Source organism: Lepus europaeus, chromosome 12 (genome assembly GCF_033115175.1).
Source record: "Lepus europaeus isolate LE1 chromosome 12, mLepTim1.pri, whole genome shotgun sequence".
In the NCBI taxonomy this organism is placed as follows: Eukaryota; Metazoa; Chordata; class Mammalia; order Lagomorpha; family Leporidae; genus Lepus; species Lepus europaeus.
Window position 1 is genome coordinate 58,669,984 of NC_084838.1, and position 21,666 is coordinate 58,691,649.

A 21,666-nucleotide genomic window follows, 5' to 3' on the forward strand; every position below is an offset into this window, starting at 1 on the left:
CACATGACAATATAGTCCAACAAGGCCCTCTATGAGCCAGGGTGTATGGTTTATTCTCACAACTACTCTAGTAAAAATACATGTATTAAGAAGATATTGAATATCTGTCTTGCACTTAATCTCCTCTTGTTTTCCATTTCCTCTCTGATTCTGGGAACAGACTAATTTGCACCCTCATCATAATCTGTAAAATAAAATGTTAATTCCTAGAAGAGAATGTAGAGAATAAAATTGTACATTGTTCCTTAACAGGAGAGAAATAATAACATGTAATTAAGTGCTTAAATTGTCACTTGAAGTTGTTATGTTTTAGATGCTTCATTCTTAGACCTTTTTAAATCACAAGACACTCTCTGCCAGTGTGGGTTGTGGGAACAACAGGATCCTAAAAATATCCTCCTCTAGGCCTGGCGACCCAAGAATTATGTGAAGAGGTGTTTTGTGAGCTATCACAAAGTTAGTAATACCTGTTGCAATCTGTGCAGCTTTTGCTGTCAAAACTTGTCCCTCTAAAAGGACTCAAACCACACTAGCTATCTTGTAATTTAAGATATACTCCCTTGGATTTAGTGAAGAAACCACTAAACCTTTTCTGAGGTTTTGGTGGGGCTTACTTGCTTTGGTAGCCTTCTCACCAAGTAAATTGTGATCACATATACCTGTGATAGCGAGTTTGGATTCATACAGCTGGCAACTTAGTTCGACGCTTCATTAACCCACACCCATTCAGGGCATAGCCGTTCTTGATTTTACACTTTATCTTGAGTGGTTCTTCACTGATGGGGTTCACATTATTGCCAAGTTTGTCACATTAAAAATGCGCAAATTCTTCTGAAAATTTTAATTTAAAAAGTTATTGGAGGGAGCTTAGTTCCTAAAATTATTAATAAATAAAGCTTATTTTCTTGTTATTTGTTCTTCACTGCTATTTTAGAGTGGGCTCAAGTTAAAACAGACATGGGTTTTTGGAATGCAAGCCTGAGAGATATTAGATAAAATTTTATAGTTTGGGGGATGTAAAATGAGGGATCTCTAGTCTTGATTTCTGTCCCTCTTGTTTGAGTGTGATGAAGCACACGAGACTATGAATGATGACCATGGCCATACAGCCAACAAGAGAGGGACGTGGACAGGATTCCTAGTGTTTAGACCAGTATTGTCAGTTCACTTGGAATAATAATGCAAGGTACATGTACCATTTAAAAATTTCTAGTGGCCATGTTACAAAAGTAAAATGAAGTGATGAAATTGATCTCAATAGGATTCTATTTAACTGAGAACATCAAAAATTGTCATTTGCATGTATAATGCAAATAAAAATGTTATCATCAACATGAGTGTTTATGGAGATGTTTGACAGTCCCCTTTTATTACTGAGTCTTCAAAGTCCAGTAGGTATTTTATACTCTCAGCACATCTCAATTTGGAGCAGCCACATTTCAAGTTTTCAGTGTCTGCGTGTGGCTGGACAGCGTCAGTCTAGACACCATCCAATTTTATTTCTACCCCAGCAGTGCCAGTAGCTTTTAAAGGGATGAGTTGGATTTTTAAAGTCCTATTTTGGTTAATTTAGGAGCCCTGGTGACGTTGATATATAAGTGAGGAACTAACTGACGCCTTGGCATAACAAGTCTTTGCTGGAAGCCTCTTTGTGCAGGAATCATCTTTCTCATTAAGATTTTTGATTCATTGGTAAATGCTTAGTAATACCTCAAGCAAGTGAATATTTTCAAGTTATTGTTGACTTTCTTCCTTCTTCACTTTACCCCCTGGGAAGCTGTGCTGTCTCGGTTTTGCTAACAGCAGACGCATCACAGGCAGTGCTGTGGGAGAAGAGAATGCCTCCCTTTTGGAGCTTGAAGGCGGTATACCCTGGCGCTGCTCTGCGCTGAGGCTGTCCACCATCTGTGTAAGGAATTCACAACCCCAGACAAAAGAAATTGGCAAAGTCTTCCCTCTGTCTGCTCTCCAGATCCTCAAGATAGCCATAAAACACCTGGACAAAATCAGCAGGTGATGGCAAAGGGAAAGAGAATGATCAGTCACAGGCGATGTTGAATCCTTTGAACATTACTTATGGCCTGGACATTGCTGTCACCAGGCACAGTTTGATCTTGGGTGAGTTTTCTGGAAGAGCTTTACTGCTGGCTCTGTGACAACAGCAGAACCAGATAACATTGTGGATAGGAGAGAGAAGAGGAAAGCCAAGGCTTCCTTGCCTCAAGGTATAGCAGTTCCAGGTGTTGTTACCTCTGCGTGTAAGAAGATCCTATAGAAATAAGTCACATCACCAGATGCTTAAAGTGTGCAGTTTAGATCAGCGTTCTTATTGTAAACCTACTAGAGGAGTTAAAATATGCTCTCATCTACTTATAATTCATAAACTGGTTTCAGAATGTGGGCGCTTGATCCGCATTGTTCATATGCTGTGCTTTTAAATGTAATTTTAAATCTGTTTTCTGAATTAAGATTGGAAAAGGAATATTTATAGGCTCCTAAAAATCTTTTGTGGTGGTGGTGTGACGTATCCAGACACATGACACCTCCACACAACTTGTGTCCCTAGGACTTTTCTGAGCATATTTGTTAAAGTCAGGGAGCTGTAACCCTGACACCCTCAGTAAAGTCACCCAAGTTTATTTTTTCAGTGTACTCGTATTGTGTCACATGACTTGCTTCTATATTTTTGTTTTGTTTTGTTTTGATGCTGTGTTCCCATGACTGAATAGGTAGAAGAAATCATTTGTGTTATCTGAAATTTCTATGATGGTATTATGTACTGGCAGAATTTCATATTCTTGGGTCTGGTAGGAAAGGGTCCATTTGTAATGGATCAGGAATTCAGCAGTAAAGAAATGGCAGTTTTGCCAGTAGAAGCTCTGAGCAAAGTCCTTTTGCTGTTACTTCTTCATCTGTCTGTAAGAGACAGTGTTTACTGTGGTGGGCATTTAGCATTGTTTGCCACTGCCAGTTGTAAGGGTCATATTTTAGCAATGATTTTTTTATTTCCAGTGAGAGGGCAAAACCAAAGCAGAAGCTGCACTATTTAATTCAGAATTAGTCCCTCTCCCTTTGGCTCTGTCTACAAATGTATCCCTTTTTCATATAAATGGCGTCAAGCTTCATTGAATTTAGCTCTGTCTTGTTAAGTACATTAATGCTGTGTTCTGTCATTCATTACATGAGAATTAGTTGTCTATTACAAAGTGGGGGTTTTGTTTGGAGCCCGATCTTCATGGGAAGAAGGCCACACGTGGTTTAATTTCCCCAGCGCACTGAGCACTACGCTTGTTTATCTGTGACTTGTTGTACACCACCGAGAGCATCAGGAAAACGTTGATTCTACCGTTGGGAGGCCCACCTTATTTTAAGCAAGGAAACCCAAAAGAGAACACTTATCACCTTCCTTTTGGAAAATCCCTTTTCCCTCTTTGTGTTTTGTCACAGTTTTTTAGTGATCTATATGGTGTCCTTAGAGTGTGTTACAGAAAGTGTTAATATCTTAGAGCAGCAGTAATAATAATCCTTTTACTCAGGGTAATCATGTGCTAATCCGCTGGTAAGTCAAAAGTATTAGATCATTTGAAATTCATTGTGTCAGCTCAGTTGAAATAACTGGTATGGTGCTATAAACATTTAGAGAAAGGGAGTCTTTGAACCCAAATAATAATGTCAAATAGTTTGTTAGTGTTACATGCTCATGTTTAAGGGTTTCATAAGCTTAACCCATGGACAAGAGTATTTCAGTTTATATCAGTGTGTAATATATTATTTTAACAGAAGGTTTATTTTTATTTTGTTATTTGGGGAAAGTTTCTTTTCCTCTGGCACTTAGGGACTACGTTTTTATGGTACAGTTTTCACTCTGCAATCACAGGGAGCCTGGTAATTGAGAAAGTTTTTTTTTTTTTTTTGAAAACTATTCTTGTTTTTTCTAAGGTGTCATGTTGGGCTTAAATTTAATCCTTGTTCCCCTCTTTAGTATACTTGGACAAAACATTAATGATGCACTTATTTATTTTTCTGTAAATATTCTAGCTGGGGAGTTCTGTTTCATCAATTCCCCTCTTTCCTGCTAACCAGAGCCACTTCTTCTTTGGAATTACATAATTTACCTAAATTATTCTCTCCTCATTCTGAGTCCCCAGTTGATGGAGGTCCCTTTTAAGATATGCTTATTTTAGTGATCTTTGCACTCAGTAACATTTTACATTCTTCTTTTCATACTCAGGTAGGACAAATGGTAGAAGTTCACTAAAATATTTTGAATTTCTTCATTTATTATAATACTAGGAAACTTAGTAATTAAGTTGTCCCCATGCCAATAGATGAATATTGTTGCTTATGGATCCTTCTCTTTAGAACTTCAGATGATTGTTCTCCACCTTAGGGGACCTTTCAGCTGCCTCCTGCCTGTTGACAAAGCCTCATGGTAGAGCCTGAGAAAGCACTAGCCTAAGTTCCTTTAAGCAATTGGACAATCAAGGCTCCTGAGGAAGTGATGAGTACTCACATCTGCCCTTTCTTGTGATCACTGCTTGTTTCAATCTGACCTTTTATTGGTAGGTTTGAAAAATGTATAGATGTTTTATTCTATTAACTACTTATTATTAACTTGTTAATACTTATTAACTACTGTAAAGTGAAATTTTACTCTATTTTGAGATGAAATTTTCAGCTGATTGCATTATGTATAAAGAGGCATGAGAATTACATCAGTTGTTATGCCAAGTCCACCACCATGCTCCATGCTTTCCTCTTCTTGGGTCCTCCCATGAACAGACTTTGGCAATGAAATGTTTGATCTTGAAGCACTCCCAGATAGCCTTTGCTCTGCTATTGTAAATTTTTTCAAATTAGTTTATTTATTTGTAAGGCAGGGTGGCAGAGAGAGATGGGATCAATCTTCCATCTGCTGATTCACTCCCCAAATGCCAGAAACAGCTAGAGCTGGGCCAGGCGGAAACTAGGAGTCTGGGCATCCTTCATGGTTTTCCACATCTCAGGAATTCAAGTACTTGAGCCATCATCAGCTGTCTTCCCAGGTGCATCAGCAGGAAGCTGGATCAGAAGTAGCTGGGACTCAGGCCAGGCACTCCATAAAGGATGCAGGCATCCCAAGCAGCAACTTAGCTCACTGGGCCATCATGCCTGCCCCATAAGAAAAAAGCATTTTTTAAAAAAAAATTTTACTTATTTGAGAAGGGTAGGGGAAGGGAGGGAGAGAGAAAGGGAAGGAGGGAAGCTTTTGCAAGCACACTCCCATCTGCTAGTTAACTCCCTAAATGCCCACAGTTGCCCAGCGGAAGCTGGCAGTTGGAAATTCAGTGCAGGTCTCTAATGTACATGGCAGGGACCCAACTATTTGAATCATCATCTGTTGCCTCCCGGGATACATTAGCAGGAAGTTGGAATTAAGAATGGAACCAGGGGGCCTGCACGTAGCAGGTGGCATTGCAGGTAAAGCCGCTGCCTGCAGTGGCAACATCCCATATGGGCGCCAGTTTGAGACTTGGCTGCTCTACTTCTGATCCATATCCCTGCTAAAGGGCCTGAGAGAACAGTAGAAGATAGCCCAAGTCCTTAGCCCCCTGCACCCACATAGGCGACCCGGAAGAAGCTCCATGTCCTGACTTTGGATCAGCCCAGCTCCAGCCATTGCAGGCATTTGGGGAGTGAACCAGCAAATGGAAGACCTCTTTCTCTGCCTCTGCATCTCTATAACTCTGCCTTTCAAATAAATAAATAAAAAAAGAATGGAACCAGGATTTGAACCCCGGCATTTCAATGTGGGATGCAGATATCTTACCTTCTGTGTCAAAGGCCCACTCCCTCAATGCTACTACAGAATGGACTGAAATCTGTATAGAGAACTGAAATTTGGCCAGAGAGGAATGTTGTTCAGTACAGCCTGAGCATTTCAGGCATGCCCCAGCTGAGAGAAGAAGGCGGCCAGGGTGTCTGTTTTCAATCAGAGAAACTGCGCGGCCAACCTGCAGAGAACTTGCCCTAGCCGTGTCAGAGGTGACGTGCAGGGATGGGTGAGGCGTGATAGTCCCTAAGGTAGGTGACCTTGAAAGTGAGTTTTGATCGTTATGACACTTCACTTTAGGGCTTAGTCCAGCATCACTGGGAAAGGGCAGCATGGCACAGTGACAAAGAAATGGACTGAGGAGCCAGGCTGCTGAGGCTGGAATCCTGTTTCCATTTGTCCTAGCTGTGTGGTATTGGACAGGTTACTGCAGTGTCTCTGTGATCATTTTGTCCTCCCTGAAGTGTGGATAGTAACTTGGTACTAATAGTAGAAAAATTGTGAGGATTGTGAATGAAATTATAGTAACTAGGACAGAGCCAAAATGTAGGTACTGCAGATGTATTTCAGTGATTAAAATGAAGGGGCCAGCGCTGTGGCATAGTAAAGTCACAGCCTGCAGTGCTGGCATCCCATACAGGCGCCGGTTCAGATCCTGACTGCTCCACTTTCAGTCCAACTCCCTGCTAATACACCTGGGAAAACAGCAAATGCTTGGGCCCCTGAACCACATGGGAGACTTGGAAATGGCTCTTGGATTCAGCCTGGCCATTTGGGGAGTGAACCAGCAGATGAAAGATCTCTGTCTCTCTGTGTCTGTCTGTTTTGGGGGGGTTCCAGCATATTTGCCTTATTTTGATTGCAGTGCCAAGAGAAGAGGGAACTTGAGGGTAGCCTGACATTTATATTTACCAGTGGTCATCATGACCTCGCATCAGTTAGCATATTTACAAATGTACCAAATGATTTTCTCAGTAGGTACTACAGATTCACCAACACTGTGATTTAAGCCTTTCATAAACTCCTGTTGTAATTCACAAAACTGAGTTTCATATTATCTGTGGCAGCTATTTCTTCATTCCTCAAAGATATAATAATACATACACACATGGCCACTACAGCAGAATGGTTCAAATCAAGAGGGGAAAACAGTTTATTATGAAATGCTAAGGAGAGTCACTTAAGACAATTCTTAATGCTAAGATGACTTTTTCATTACGGTTATGGGAATGGTCCTGGTTGCCAGATTTGGCAGTGTAATTGGTATTATGTTGATATAATGAAATCACACAAATGTGATCATTGAGCTGTTAAACTCAGTTTTGAATACCATTAATTTCCATTAAATTAATTACCATTAATTTCCATTAACCAGCTGTGAGGCCTTGATCAAGTCTCACAACTTCTTTGATCCTTGCTTTCCCTATGGCCAAGAGGTAGATGATAGGAGTGTATCTATCTTGTTCTGTTGTCATGAGAATTAAGTTAATTCACATGTGTAAAGTATTTGCATTGTAAGGGAGGAAAAATATACTTGGCAGACTCACAGAATGGCAGATGTCCTAAACAGCACTCTGGCCTCAGAATCAGCCCTTAAGGCATTCGGATATGGTCGAAGAACCCATGAGAGTATTTTAGGCATGGAAAGCCAAGACACTCTGGTGAAAAAAAAAAAAAAAAAAAAAAAAGAGGACCTAAATGAAAGATCTCTGCGAGTGAGATCCCAGTAGAAAGAACGGCCATCAAAGGAGGAGGTACCTTTCTCTGAAGGGAGGAGAGAACTTCCACTTTGACTATGACCTTGTCTAAATAAGATCAAAGTCAGCGAACTTAAGAGGCTTCCATAGCCTTGGCAACTCATGACTAGAGCCTAGGGAGATTTTTGACGCCATAAACAAGAGTGTCAAATTGTTAAGTCAACAATAGGAGTCACTGTGTACTTACTCTTCATGTGGGATTTCTGTCCTTAATGTGTTGTCCAATGTGAATTAATGCTCTAACTAGTACTCAAACAGTACTTTACACTTTATGTTCTGTGTGGTTGCAAACTGATGAAACCTTTATTTAATATATACTAAATTGATCTTCTGTATATAAAGATAATTGAAATGAATCTTGATGTGAATGGAATGGGAGAGGGAGCGGGAGGTGGGAGGGGTGCAGGTGGGAGGGAAGTTATGGGGGGAAAAAGCCATTGTAATCCATAAACTGTACTTTGGAAAATTATATTTACTAAATAAAAGTTTAAAAAATATATACTTTTAGAGTTTTATTTATTTATTTCATTTATCTGAAAAATCAGATATTTCTCATCTATTAGTTCACTCCCCAAATGCCTGCCCCAGCTGGGGCTGAGACTGGCTAGAGCCAGGAGACAGGAATTCAGTCCAGGTCCTCTACATGTGTGGCAGGGACCCAACTACTTGAGCCATCATTTGCTGCCTCCTGTGGTGCACACCAGCAGCAAGCCAGAATCAGAAGTGAAGCCAGGATTCAAACTTAGGCACTTTGATACGGGATTTGGGCATTGCAAGTAGCATCTTAACTCACAGGCCAATGCCACCCCCCAAGATAGCTTTTCCTGCTATCTTTCTGAGTTCTCAGCTGTAATCCCTGTAAATTCTGACAGAGTAACAACAAAAATTATATAAATTTATTTGATATAAGTTTTATGTGACACAGGGACCTTCATACAGAAAGGAAGACTTGAAGAAACAGTTAAACTTGTGTGTTTTTATGCTAGGTTTGATGAAGAGTGGAGAGTCCTGGGAAAATGGGATGACAGGGTGAGTGTTTGGAATAAGTTTTTTTTAAAGTCTCTCTATTAAAAAAAAAAAAAAAAAGAAAAGACAGCCATATTGCATATCAGAGCGCCTGGGTTCAAGTCCTCGCTCCCTTCCTGATTCCAGCTTCCTGCTAATGCAGACCCTGGGAGACAGCAGAGGATGGTTCAAATGGTGGGATCCTTGCCATCCGAGTGGGAGAACTAAATTGAGTTCCAGGCTCTCAGCCCCAGTTGTTGAGCTCATTAGAGGGGACACCAGCAGATGGGGAGCTCTGTCAGTCCGTCCCAGTCTTTTTATTTTCCTCTCTTTAACTCTCAAGTTAAAAAGAAAGAAGATGAAAGAGGGTGTGGGTAGGAGTAGTAAATTGGAGAAAACTCTGCAAGGCCTGCTCATTTAGCTTCCCCTGCATGCCTTGTCTTCAGAAATGAAGATGCTACTTTCTGCTGAGAGTAGGGAGGGTCCCTACCACGTGCCAATCTTACTCTTGCCAATAGGGAGAAAGTTGAGGGAAAGTCAGAGTCCTTGTACCTGCGGTTTTCAAATTCCTTCAGCTTAAAATACTCACTATGCCCAAGGGCTATATTTGGGGAGGAAGGGAGTGGTAGGGAAAAGGTGTGATTTGAATGTAAAATATTTAGCCTAGTGCCTGGCAAGAGTTCAGAAATGGTAACTCTATAAGATGATGAATTTGAGAAGATGTGAGGTAGTAGTGTTCATTTACATGCAGGTTTACTCATGAGCTATCCCGCCAGTCATTAATGGTGGTGGTTGTACCATATCTGTCTTCGTGTTGCCTGTCTCAGCACATGCCTGTGTGTTCACAGAGGCTCTCTGCATATGGGAAGGTAACTGGCCCATGTGGTTTTCTCCAACTGTAAACTTAGCTCTTCTTTATCACCAGACTACAATCAAAGAGGAACAGTGTACCAGCATCATTGTTTTACTTTTTTAAAAAATTTTTATTTGTTTATTTGAAAGCCAGAGCTACAGTAAGAGAGGGAGAGGGAAAGAGAGAGAGAGAGAGAGAGAGAGGGAGGGAGGGAGGGAGGGAGATCAATCTTCCATCCACTGGTTCTCTCCCAAATGGCCACAATGGCCAGGAATGAGCCAGGCTGAAGCCAGGAGCTTCATATGGCCTCTCATGTGGGTGGCAGGGGGCCACACACTTGGGCCATCTGCTGCTGCTTTATCCCAGGCCATTAGCAGGGAGCTGGATCAGAAATGGAGCAGGGACCAGCACTGTGGCTCCGTAGGTTAATCCTCCACCTGCAGAACAGGCGTCCCATATCCCTGCTGCTGCTCTCCCAGTCCAGCTCTCTGCTGTGGCCTAGGAAAGCAGGAGAAGATGGACCAGAGGCTTGGGCCCCTGCATCCGCATGGGAGACCTGGAGGAAGCTCCTGGCTTTGGATCAGCGCAGCTCGGGCCATTGCAGCCATTTGGGGAGTGAACCAGTGGATGAAAAACCTTTCTCTCTGTCGCTCCCTTCAATGTCTGTAACTCTCTCAAATAAATAAAATCTTTAACAAAACAAAACAAAACAAAAAAGAAATGGAGCAACTGGGATACAAACTAGTGCCTATATGGATGCTGGCATCACAGGTGCCCACTTTAGCCTCTGTGCTATAATGCTGGCCTCAGGAACATTGCTTTTAAATGGTACCTGGAAGCTCCAGAAACCTGACTTTCTTTGTTTTTAGAGTAAGGAAACATTTTTAATAATAGTAATTCACATTGATTAGATTCAATTCTCTGAATTTTTTTTCCTTCAGGAAAAAATAAACAGTTGTTTTCCAAGCAGTTTTGTTGGCATTTAAAACAAAGGCAGTCACAGTAAACAGAATATGTTTCCAAAGCATGCAAAGTGTGAATGTGTACATTGATTTCTTAGTCTGTGCTAAGCGTTATGCTAGGGCTTGGGAGGCGGGGATGAGAAATAAGGGATTCACAACATTCATAGTCTGCAGAGGTTTCCACATTTTGCCTGATGACCAGATATTTCTGATAGAGGTCCATCCCCTGCTTCTTAGACATGTAACCTCTCCCCCACCCAGTGTTTTTGTATGGTTCTTGGGAGTTTCTAACAGTCAAATCAATATTTGAATTTCAGACTCATGCATTAGTTTCTGGTTCTTTATAGAACATGATACAATTTGGTTCTGAGCCTTATTTGGCTCTAGTGGCACACAAACCAAAAAACTGAATTTATTTTCATTTTTTTCTTTAAGCACTATTTACTATTTTCCATAAGGTACTACTTTTCTCCTTTTTGTGACAATTACCTTTTTTTTTTTTTTTTTTGGTTGTTGTTAAGCCAAATGTCACATGATATCATCTGGACAATTCATTTAAAACTCACTTTCTGGAATCTGAGGCAAGTCAGAAAATTTTGCAATCCTATAAAACATGCCCAGATGACAAATGTGCTTGTCACCATTCCTTCTGGGAAATCCCAGAGTATTGTCATAGTCTGCTGTCCTGGTTAGCCAGACTTTCTCAGGGTTGAATTGGTGATTGGACATTCAGGAGTATAGCACAGTCCAAACAATGGTAAGTGAACTGAGAACCTTTTACCCATTACTGCTTTCATGAAAAGTAGCAAGGGGGCACTTTTTGAACAGAATCATAGTCAAGGAATGAAGGTGACAGCCCCACTTTCAGAAGAGCTATAGGAAGCACATTTGTTACAACTATCTGTTCTGAGCAACCTGGATAAAAGTAGAGAGAGAGAGAGCCATCACCACTGATTTTGAATAATGTGAGGCACTGGATGACCAGTTTTGTCTTTGATTGTCTTCATCCTTCAAGGTATGTTAAAGCAACATTTTTCTGGGTTGCAGGCATATAATGGAACTTTTAAGGGTGTCTTTTAGGTGCAATGTCAAGAATCAGGAATTTGCAAGTCTCTAATTCAACTAAGAGTGCTTTGGATATATTCATACCCAAACTTGCACACTAGGTGCATGGCTTTGCTGATTAATCATACGCTTGGGAATTCTCAGTGTACTCCATGGATCATAAATTAAAAATAGGACACATTGGTTGTGTTAAGATTTATTTATTTATTTGAAAGTCAGAGTTACACACAGAAGGAGAAGGAGAGAGCGAGAGAGGGAGGGAGAGAGAGAGAGAGAAAGTCTTCCATCCACTGGTTCACTCCCCAATTGGCTGCAATGGCTAGAGCTATGCCGATCCAAAGCCAGGAGCCAGGAGCTTCCTCCTGGTCTCCCACATGGGCGCAGGGGCCCAAGGAGTTGGGCCATCTTCTAATGCTTTCCCAGGACATAGCAGAGAACTGAATCAGAAGAGGAGCAGCCTGGACTCCAGCCAGCACCCATATGGGATGTCAGCACTGTAGACGGCGGCTTTACACACTACATCACAGCACTGGCCCCCTCACATGTTCTTGGAATCAGCTCCGAGCCACTTGACCTCCATACAGCTGTACTTGTCCACCTTCTTTGATGACCTTGGCCTATCTCGGGTTGTTGAAATCAGTTTTTTTCAGAAGCAGTGATGGCCCAGTCTTGTGTTAGGTGTGTGTGTGTGTGTAGGGAGTATCAAGTAAAACAAGACAAGGTCCCCAACATTGGAGCCCTCAGAGCCCAGTTCTCTTGGTAGCCTCTCCATCTTCCCAACTACTTCCTTCCCTAAGCCTTTTCTCCTTACCTCAGAAGTAGTCTCTCTCCCCTCAACCCTAAAGCATTCTGTTTGTGCCCTCTCTTGTCACATTGATCCCTTTCCACTTTATAGTATCATTATCTGTGGTCAGGTTTATCTCCCTACTCAGTTGTAAATTCCTGGAGGACATATTTATGTTTACATGTCAGGTCTGAGGATTCTCCTTTCCACGTAGTGGGTTTTTGATAAATATTTGTTGAATGAACAGACCACAAGAATAAAAATTCTTGCTAAGATTTGGTGAGGGGAAGGAATCTCATCACATTTCAATATTTTATACTTCCTATTCAGCAGAGTTGATCAAACTTACTTTTCCAATCCTAGTCTACTAGAAGAAAGGAAAATTAAAAGACAAATGCCTAATTCTCTAAGTTTGTTATGAGAAAGGTAGATGGAGAAGGGGCGGCAGTGGGAGACTGTTTAATGTGTACAGTATTGTGTCACAAGGCAGATACTTAATTTCAGGAAACAGCCTAATGAATATGAACACTTGGAAAATTAGTTGCCCATTCCATTAATTGTTTATTTGTGAATGAAAGGGGCTAGTCAGGCTGGACGATTGCTTGGTTTCTGGAAATCGGTATAGTAAACTATCTCCAGATGTCGGGAGAAAGAAAGACATTCACATTTTATTGCATATAACACTTTGTTGCACAATTCACAATTTGAGGTTGAATTTTTTTTTTTTTGCTTCTGTTTTCTAGCACTTTGTTTTAGTTTGGTTTTAGATCTCTGTCCGCTCTTCTATGTACTGTAAATTCACTATTAACATAATTAGAAGGAATGTGCTTTTATTAGTAGTAATATGCTTTTATTGAAGTTATGTGGTCCAGTTAGAAGAAAGAGGCTAGTATTTTTAGTGTAGAGGAATAATTTTTCTTCCTTGAACTATTTAATGGCGAGACATTTATATGATATATTCTCATGTATGTGAATCTTGACAATGTAGTTAAATCAATAATTGCCTGTTTACAGGTAAAGAGGGAGAGCATTTTAAAATTGAACTCTCTTAGTACTCCAGGAAGTTTGATAAATATGCTTTGTGAAACTTGGATGGCATAGCTTTATGATACTACACTTGCAGGTTGCTGTTCAATGACCAAATACAAACAACCTATAGATGCCTTGGCTTAACAGAGTCTACAGTGGTGCTGTTTTCTTTTTAGCCTTGAATTTTTTTATCTTGACAGTCATTTAAACAATAACTCTGGCATCACTTGACTGCTTAATTAGCCTCACCATCCCAGTATGAGTATCCCAAACCCCCTTCTTAGAAGCTGCTCGGGAACCTAAGTTTTGATGGATAAGTAGTCAACATAACAGCAGATTGATGTGGAGGACTGGATTTTTACATGTCATTTAAAAATGGCATCTGTGCCTCAGTTCACTTTACAGCTATTTTCCAGATAATTCAAAGCACTAGAGAAATCCTCTGGCCCCTTAGGAAAACTGTGCCGTGAAACTCTCCCTTCATCTGCAGGTTATGGAAGAAACTGGCGGGACACTTTGGTGACTAATTTAAAGTATCTGGCAGGACGATTGATAGCACCTTTCCTTTGTATTGTGACAAATATATTTCGGCTGCAGTTTATTAACATAATTCAGCACAACCACAGACATATTGTACATATTAAAGCATAGAATTAGAACCATTTTTTGCACATCACAGTCTCCTCTCTCTTGTACTATTTTTTTTTTGACAAGGATCTGGATAATTGCTTCAACAAATGAACTGCTGTGTTCAGTCTGTTTCTATAATTTCATAAATTGTTTTCATGCTAAAACCAAGCAAGCTTTCACTGAGTTAATATAAAGAACCACAGTGTAATTACAGGAGTTGTATTATTAAAAAATATGACAGAAATGGCAGCCTAACTGACAGCTACTTTCTCTTTGCTCTGTCACAACAAATTATGAAATCTCTTTTAAGTGCCAGTGAGCAAGAGTCTGCTCTGTATGCATCATCTCGAAAATGGGTATACACTCATAACTAATTATTCTGACTGTGTGTGTGATGGTGTGCCCTGGAAGGACTCCATACACTGACATGTGAATGCTGCTTTGCTTGAACTCGGAAGCAAGGAAAGGTGAAGTAGTTGGTATTAGAGTGGGAGTTAGGCTTACTAACAGGTAGATAGGGGCCAGCGCTGTGGTGTAGCCGGTAGAGCGGCTGCCTATAGCACCGGCATCCCATATGGGTACAGGTTTGAGTCCCGGCTGCTCCATTTCTGATCCAGCTCCCTACTCATGCTCCTGAAAAAGCAGTGGAGGATGGCTCAAGGGCTTGAGCCCCTGAACTCATGTGGGAGACCCGAAAGAAGCTCCTGGTGCCTGGTTTCAAATTGGCCCAGATCCAGCCGTTACAGCCATCTTGAAAGTGAGCCAGAGGATGGAAGATATCTTTCTCTGTCTCTGCCTCTCAGATAAAATAAATAAATATATTTTTTTAAAAAGCAGGTAGATAACTCTTTACAATAAGACAGAAAAAAAAAATTTTTAGGTCTACTCTTCACTGATTCCACTTAAATCTTGTTAGGCTATCTCACTGAGTGTACCCTTCTCTATTTCATTTTCTAGACCCTTCTCGCCCTGATAAATTATAATCATTTAACAGTTTTGTCAGTTTCTCACAGTAGTCTGCCCTTTCAATTCATATCTATAGTCTGCTTTCTTCCCCTCCATAAATTGTTGGTACCATCAGATCCCTTCTGGGGGTATTTAGCAAAGATGTTGCTCATCGGCCATTCTTTTCAAGTTTCAGTGAATGTAATTACAGTGGTGCATCTGGCAGGCAGGGAGACCATTGGCGAGCAAAGAGGACTCCCAAATGGCACTCCATGCAGGTAATTTAACATGCCTCAGCTTCAGCATATCCTTCTTGAGTTGCATGATTAGGTGGATTCCCTTGCACTGCCATCTTGGTGGCTGTGGTCACATGGTGTGCTCAGTCCTTTGCTACCTCTTTCTTGTCCCTTTACACTGTGCTGTGTGCCTTTCCTTTGGAACTGGTAGAGATACATGTTATAGTTACCCAGAAAACGTAGGAGATAGAAATGATTCGGGGGCCAGTACTGTGGCACAGTGGGTTAAAGCCATGGCCTGTGGTGCCGCTTCACTGCTCCACTTCTGATCCAGCTCCCTGCTAATGTGCCTGGGAAAGCAGCAGAAGATGGCCCAGTTCTTTGGCCTCTGTACCCATGTGAGAGACCTGGAGAAAGCTCCTGGCTCCTGGCTTTAGCCCGCCCCAGTCCCGGTAGTTGCGGTTTCTTGGAGAGTGAACCAGCAGATGGAAGATATTCTCTCTGTGTCTGTCTGTCTCTCTCTCGTGTGTATGTTCTTCTCTTTCTCTGTGACTCTGCCTTTCAAATAAATACATTTTTTAAAAAATAAAAAAGAAATGACTTGATATTCGGGGTGAAACATGTGATTTGCCTTAAGAGCTTGTGACCCTCAGGCAGTGAATAACCTAGAACAAGCAGGTCAAGACAAAGCCAAACCTAGCTTTTCACCTCTGAATTCAGTGAAGGCTGAGGACAGAAAGAGGTAAGAGTACTGGGGAGCCACGAAGAAAAGCAGGAAAGGGATTCGAGCTATTCAGGAGAGCTGGCGGGGAGGAGAGATACTTCTGTGAAAAGAGCATTGATCTTTCTAGGAGTCTGGTGGAAAAGACTTTTCTAAAGATATGATTTGAACTAGGAACCAGAATAGAATTATGCTCTATGGGATAATTCCAGAAGGCATATTCCTGGCCAGAACTCTGCAGTCCAGGTGCCTGAACAGTTTGCCGTCATATGCTGGGTACTGCCTGCAACCCAAGGTCAGGGGGAATAGGAGACTTCTCCCCATTCCCTGAAGACGCAAGGATAAGGTCAGTCTATTCTCCACAGCAAGGTGGGCACAGCTTGGACACTTTGTTCTTTGCATATTCAGCTTGTTTTTCAGCAGAGTCCCTGTGTCTTTGGGGGTTGCTCAGGCTGACTATCACTTTGAGACCTTGAGATTTCTGCCTCCATTCACCTCCCCAGTGAATGAAGCAAGACTGGGCCACTCTGTGCTAACTGCCTTCCTACTGCAAATTGCTTCTGGACTTCCCTTATGGCCCAAGTTCCTTGAGGCTATTGAGACTATTGCCTATCTTGTACCATCCTTTTCTACAATCCCTAGCACAGAGTAGGCATTCAGAAAATCTTGTTGAAGTTAATGATTTTGTAATAGAAGATTTCTACTGTGAAAGCTCTCTGAGTGTTAACTGATAACAATAGGAGTCACTGCGCACTTACTGTCCTTAATGAGTTGTACTGTGAGAATTAATTGTAAAACTTGTTCTCAAAGAGTACTTTATACTTTATGTGTGTGTGTGTGGGTGCAAATCATTGAAACTCTTACTTAGTATAGAGTTGGTCTTCTTTATATAAAGTTAATTAAAAATGAATCTTAATGAAGAATGGGATGGGAGAGGGAGTAGGAGGAGGGATGGGGGGAAGAACCGCTATATTCCTAAAGCTGTACCTATGAACCTTGTATTCATTAAATAAAAGGTTTCTTTAAAAAAAAATTATCGTTGTGCAAAAAAAAAAAAAACAAAAAAAAAAAAACACCTCTCTGAGCCCCATGAATCCTGGCTCTGAAAGGCCCCCTGGTGTTGTTCTTTATCCAGCCAATCAGTGATCAGTTAGCCAGGCATGGCCTATCCTGTTTCATTCAAACAGCCTGTGTTCAGCTTCTTTCACAAAGCTGTGTTCTAGACACTGAAGAAACAAACAAATATCCCAAGACCCTTTCCTGTATGGGAGACTAAATTTAGGTTGGCAACGTAGGATATTTAGGAAGCCTAAGAACATAATAAAAGCAAGTACATTATTATAAATTATGTAAACCTGGAGTGCTGCGGAAATTTGGAGCACATTGGAACTCAGGCATGTAATGGAAGAGGAAGTTGAAGTTGACTTTTTCCTCTTTTAAGTCCACGTGCAAGTGAGCCACAGAACTGGAATCTGTTTCTTAGGGCTCCCTTGACCCCCTGCCAGATTCTGTCTTTGAAACATCAATTTACAAGGGTACTCTAGAGAGTTTCTGGAGGATGGCATTGAAAGATAAGTTTATTTTGGTGCAAAAAATTTGAAATCCATGCATATGAGAGTTGTTCAAAAAGTTTATGGGAAACAAATACTATGAAAAAGGTATGCATGGATGAGAAAAATATTTTGCACCAAAATAAACTTACCTTTTTGATTACATTTTCCACAAACTTTCTGAAGGATCATTGTGTATCTGAGTGTGTAACTGGATGTGTGGATGCCATATATTGTTTACATCAAATTGATTTTCTTCCCATGCTTATCTTATTTTTGAGGATTAATTATCACTTTAATAGTTTTTATTTAGTATTGACTGACTGGCACAGTGCTTGGCTCCTTAAACAAAGTATTTCTAGTGTATAAAAATCCTTTGTGAGGTCAGGTGTTGTAGCACAGAGTGTTAAGGTGCAGCCTGCAATGCTGGCATCCCATATGGGCTCTGGTTCAAGTCTCAGCTGGTCCACTTCTGGTCCAGCTCCCTGACAATGTGCCTGGGAAGGCAGTGGAAGATGGAACAAGTGCTTGGGCTCCCACCACCCACATAGGAGACCCTGAAGGAGTTCCTGGTTCCTGGCTTTGGCCTGACCCAGCCCCAACTGCCACAGCCATTTGAGGAGGAACCAGTGGATGGAAGAGCTCTCTTTCTGCCTCTCCCTCACTGTCTCTGTCACTCTGCCTTTCAAATAAATAAAATAAATATTTTAAAGGAAACACCGTATGTGAAAGTAGTACCATTCTTTCATTCCAAGTGAGGAATTGTGAGCTTGGGAAAGATGTACCTGTTACAAGTAACAGGGTCAATGGGAAGAATGCGTTAGGAATTTTTTTTTTCTCCTGGAAACTGGGGGAGGAGGGTGCATTTAGTTACTCGCAGGCGTTCCACTGCTCTCTGGCCTGTATCGCTGCAGCGAGAATTAGTGCCTCACGATTCTTCAAATTTTGCACACTATGAACAGTGCTTTGTGGGCTCTACTGGCAGTGTGGCTGCCACTCGTGCTGTGAGCTTTTGGATACCAGGAGGTAGAAACAGTCTTAGTAAGTTAAAGAATCAGTCATGGAGTCGGTGAAAATTAAGCTGGAGGTCCAGGAACCTTGTCTGCTTGATTTAAAACCGTGTGCACACACTAGTATTTCATGGGAGCAAAATTTATTTTGCTTGTGCTGTGTTTTTTAAAATGGTGTCAGTTTTGTTAATTTATAAATTAGGTCACTGGAGCTTGTGACTTGACTCTAATAAGGGGATTTCCATCTGGGAGTTTTAGCTGCCTTGACTGGGTAGGAAAATATCGCCTGTGATTTCAGGAAGACTTTAAAGGAGCCCCATCTGATAATGAAAGCATCTGTGAAACATGTATGAACACATTAGCACACTGTGCTGTGTTCAGTAGAGTTGTTACTTTCTCGATGCATTATCTTTAACAAGATCGGTAGGGTAAGATAACCAAAACCACTATTTTTTTTTTTTTTTTGGCCTTGAAAAGTTAGTTCATATCCTAAAATTATTTACTTACTTTCCCTGAAGTATACCTTTTATCAGAGCTTCCTGTGTTTAGACCTGAACCAACAGCCAAAAAGACCACGGAGTTGAGATGATTACAACCAGGTTTACAAGTGTGGACTGGGTTCTGTGTATCTCCTTACTGGCATTTATGGGAGCGCCGCCCTCTTTTCTCAAAGTGCTATTATTCTTTACTCTGCCTCCCATTTTCTCTTCTCTTTGGGTTTTCACATTCCTTTATCAAGGCCACTCCCCCTTTATAACTGATTACCTGTTTATTCCCCCTCTGATTCATTCTTTTTTTAAAATAAGATTTATTTATTTGAAAGTCAGGGTTGCGCTAAAAGACAAGGAGAGCTAAGAGAGAGAGAGAGGTCTTCCATCCACTGGTTCACTCCCCAGCAGCCAGTTCACTCTGCAGCAGCCAGAGCTGAGCTGATCCGAAGCCTTAGCCAGGAGCTTCTTCTGGGTTTCCCACATGGGTACAGGGGCCCAAAGACTTGGGTCATCTTCCACTGCTTTCCCAGGCCATATGGAAGAGGAGCAGTCAGGACTCGAACCAGCGCCCATAAGGGATGGTGGCACTGCAGGTGGCAGCTTTACTCATTAGGCCACAGTGCCAGCCCCCTGATTCAATCTTTTTTTTTTTTTTTTATTTGACAGGTAGAGTTATAGACAGTGAGAGAGAGAGACAGAGAGAAAGGTCTTCCTTCCGTTGGTTCACTCCCCAAATGGCCTCTACGGCCGGCGCTGTGCCAGTCCGAAGCCAGGAGCCAGGTGCTTCTTCCTGGTCTCCCATGCGGGTGCAGGGGCCCAAGCACTTGGGGCATCCTCCACTGCCCTCCCAGGCCACAGCAGAGAACTGGACTGGAAGAGGAACAATCAGGACTAGAACCCGGCAGCCATATGGGATGCCGGTGCCACAAGGCGGAGGATTAACCAAGTGAGCCATGGCGCCAGCTCCCTGATTCAATCTTTTTTTTTTTTTTTTTTTTTTTTGACAGGCAGAGTGGACAGAGAGAGAGACAGAGAGAAAGGTCTTCCATTTGCCGTTGGTTCACCCTCCAATGGCCGCCGCGGTAGCGCGCTGCGGCCAGCGCACCGCGCTGTTCCGATGGCAGGAGCCAGGTGCTTATCCTGGTCTCCCATGGCGTGCAGAGCCCAAGCACTTGGGCCATCCTCCACTGCACTCCCTGGCCACAGCAGAGAGCTGGCCTGGAAGAGGGGCAACCGGGACAGGATCGGTGCCCCGACCGGGACTAGAACCCGGTGTGCCGGCGCCGCAAGGCGGAGGATTAGCCTGTTGAGCCACGGCGCCAGCCCCTGATTTAATCTGTACCATCTCTATTAGAGGGATCTCTCTCTCTCTCTCTCTCTCTCTCTCTCTCTCTTTTTTTTCATTATCAGCTTTTAAAGCCAGGCCATTCAAAACCCACCTTTCTCTATTCTCTTGAGCTTTCGTCCACTGCACATCTCCATAGTTCGTTTTTCTACATACACATATAAACTAGTTTACACATAAGTTCCTCTTTTACTTAGGACTGAGAATTGTTCATCATTAGGCCCTTTCTTCCATTCTAGTTCTAAGGATTCTAAATGACGCCAAGTCTTTAAGTTTCTGAAATGTTGGACTCTATTAAATGACATTAAGTACACCAGTATACACTCTTCATTCTGATTTTCCTGACTCTTGTCTCCATTGCACTGTAATATATTTCAACTTCATATTTTCTGTAACTCCCACTTTGAGTTTTTTTGGCCATCAGAAAATATTCTCTTCAGTCCATCTTAAATGTTAAGTGCGTGGGGAGAAGGCATTAGGTAGCACTTGTTCCTTCACAGCAATGATGGGATGTAAATAAAGGCATCCAAACTTAGAGGTGGTCAAGCGCCAAGGGTTAGAGACTGGATTAGATGTGGATCAGACTTCAGAGTTAGAATAGTGTGATATCCTCCCATCAGGGTGATGTCAGGGTCAAATCATTTTGTACCTTTAGCATGTTTAGAGCACTGCAAGGTATATGATAAGTACTATGAAGTGTTGGCCAGTATTAAGAAACTAACTCTGCAGGCAATATGTGAAATATGAAAAGTAAATAGAAATATATACTTAAAATGCCAGGTCTTGACGTAGGATATTTCCTGTCTTCATTCTCCTTGTGAATTTATTTCTGGAGAATTAGGAACATGTTTTAATGACATAACTTATTAATGTGTTTTAAAGAAAACACTTACAATGTTAAGTGTGCTGTTTTTGAAATAATGACTTGTTCATTGACATGTATTAGGGGACATTCATGAAGTCAGTGTTGAAAGAAAGTTTAAAGAAGTTCACACTTTACTTTGTCATTCCCGAGAATGAGAAGGTTTGGTATAGTAGCCATATTAGATTTGCTAAAACAAACCTGTGAAAACACACTGACACCCAGAAGTACTTTTTTTTTTTTTTTTTTTTTTTTTTTTTTTTTGACAGGCAGAGTGGACAGTGAGAGAGAGACAGAGAGAAAGGTCTTCCTTTTGCCATTGGTTCACCCTCCAATGGCCGCCGCGGTAGGCGCGCTGCGGCCGGCGCACCGCGCTGTTCCAATGGCAGGAGCCAGGTGCTTATCCTGGTCTCCCATGGGGTGCAGAGCCCAAACACTTGGGCCATCCTCCACTGCACTCCCTGGCCACAGCAGAGAGCTGGCCTGGAAGAGGGGCAACCGGGACAGGATCGGTACCCCGACCGGGACTAGAACCCGGTGTGCCGGCGCCGCAAGGCTGAGGATTAGCCTGTTGAGCCACGGCGCCGGCTCAGAAGTACTTTTGTCTTT

General features: G+C 41.9%; 1 protein-coding gene across 26 annotated transcripts in view; it reads left to right on the forward strand.

Annotated features, from left to right (window-relative positions):
• BNC2 (basonuclin zinc finger protein 2) overlaps nucleotides 1-21,666 on the forward strand; it is a 454,605-nt gene that overhangs the window by 255,554 nt on the left and 177,385 nt on the right. For 3 of the 26 annotated variants that reach the window (XM_062208177.1, XM_062208185.1, XM_062208188.1), the window contains one exon: nucleotides 8,556-8,598. The exons of the other annotated variants lie outside the window; for them this stretch is intronic. In XM_062208177.1, the coding sequence (XP_062064161.1) occupies nucleotides 8,556-8,598 (43 nt within the window). The remainder of the gene's footprint in view (nucleotides 1-8,555; nucleotides 8,599-21,666) is intronic. 26 annotated transcript variants of the gene reach the window in all.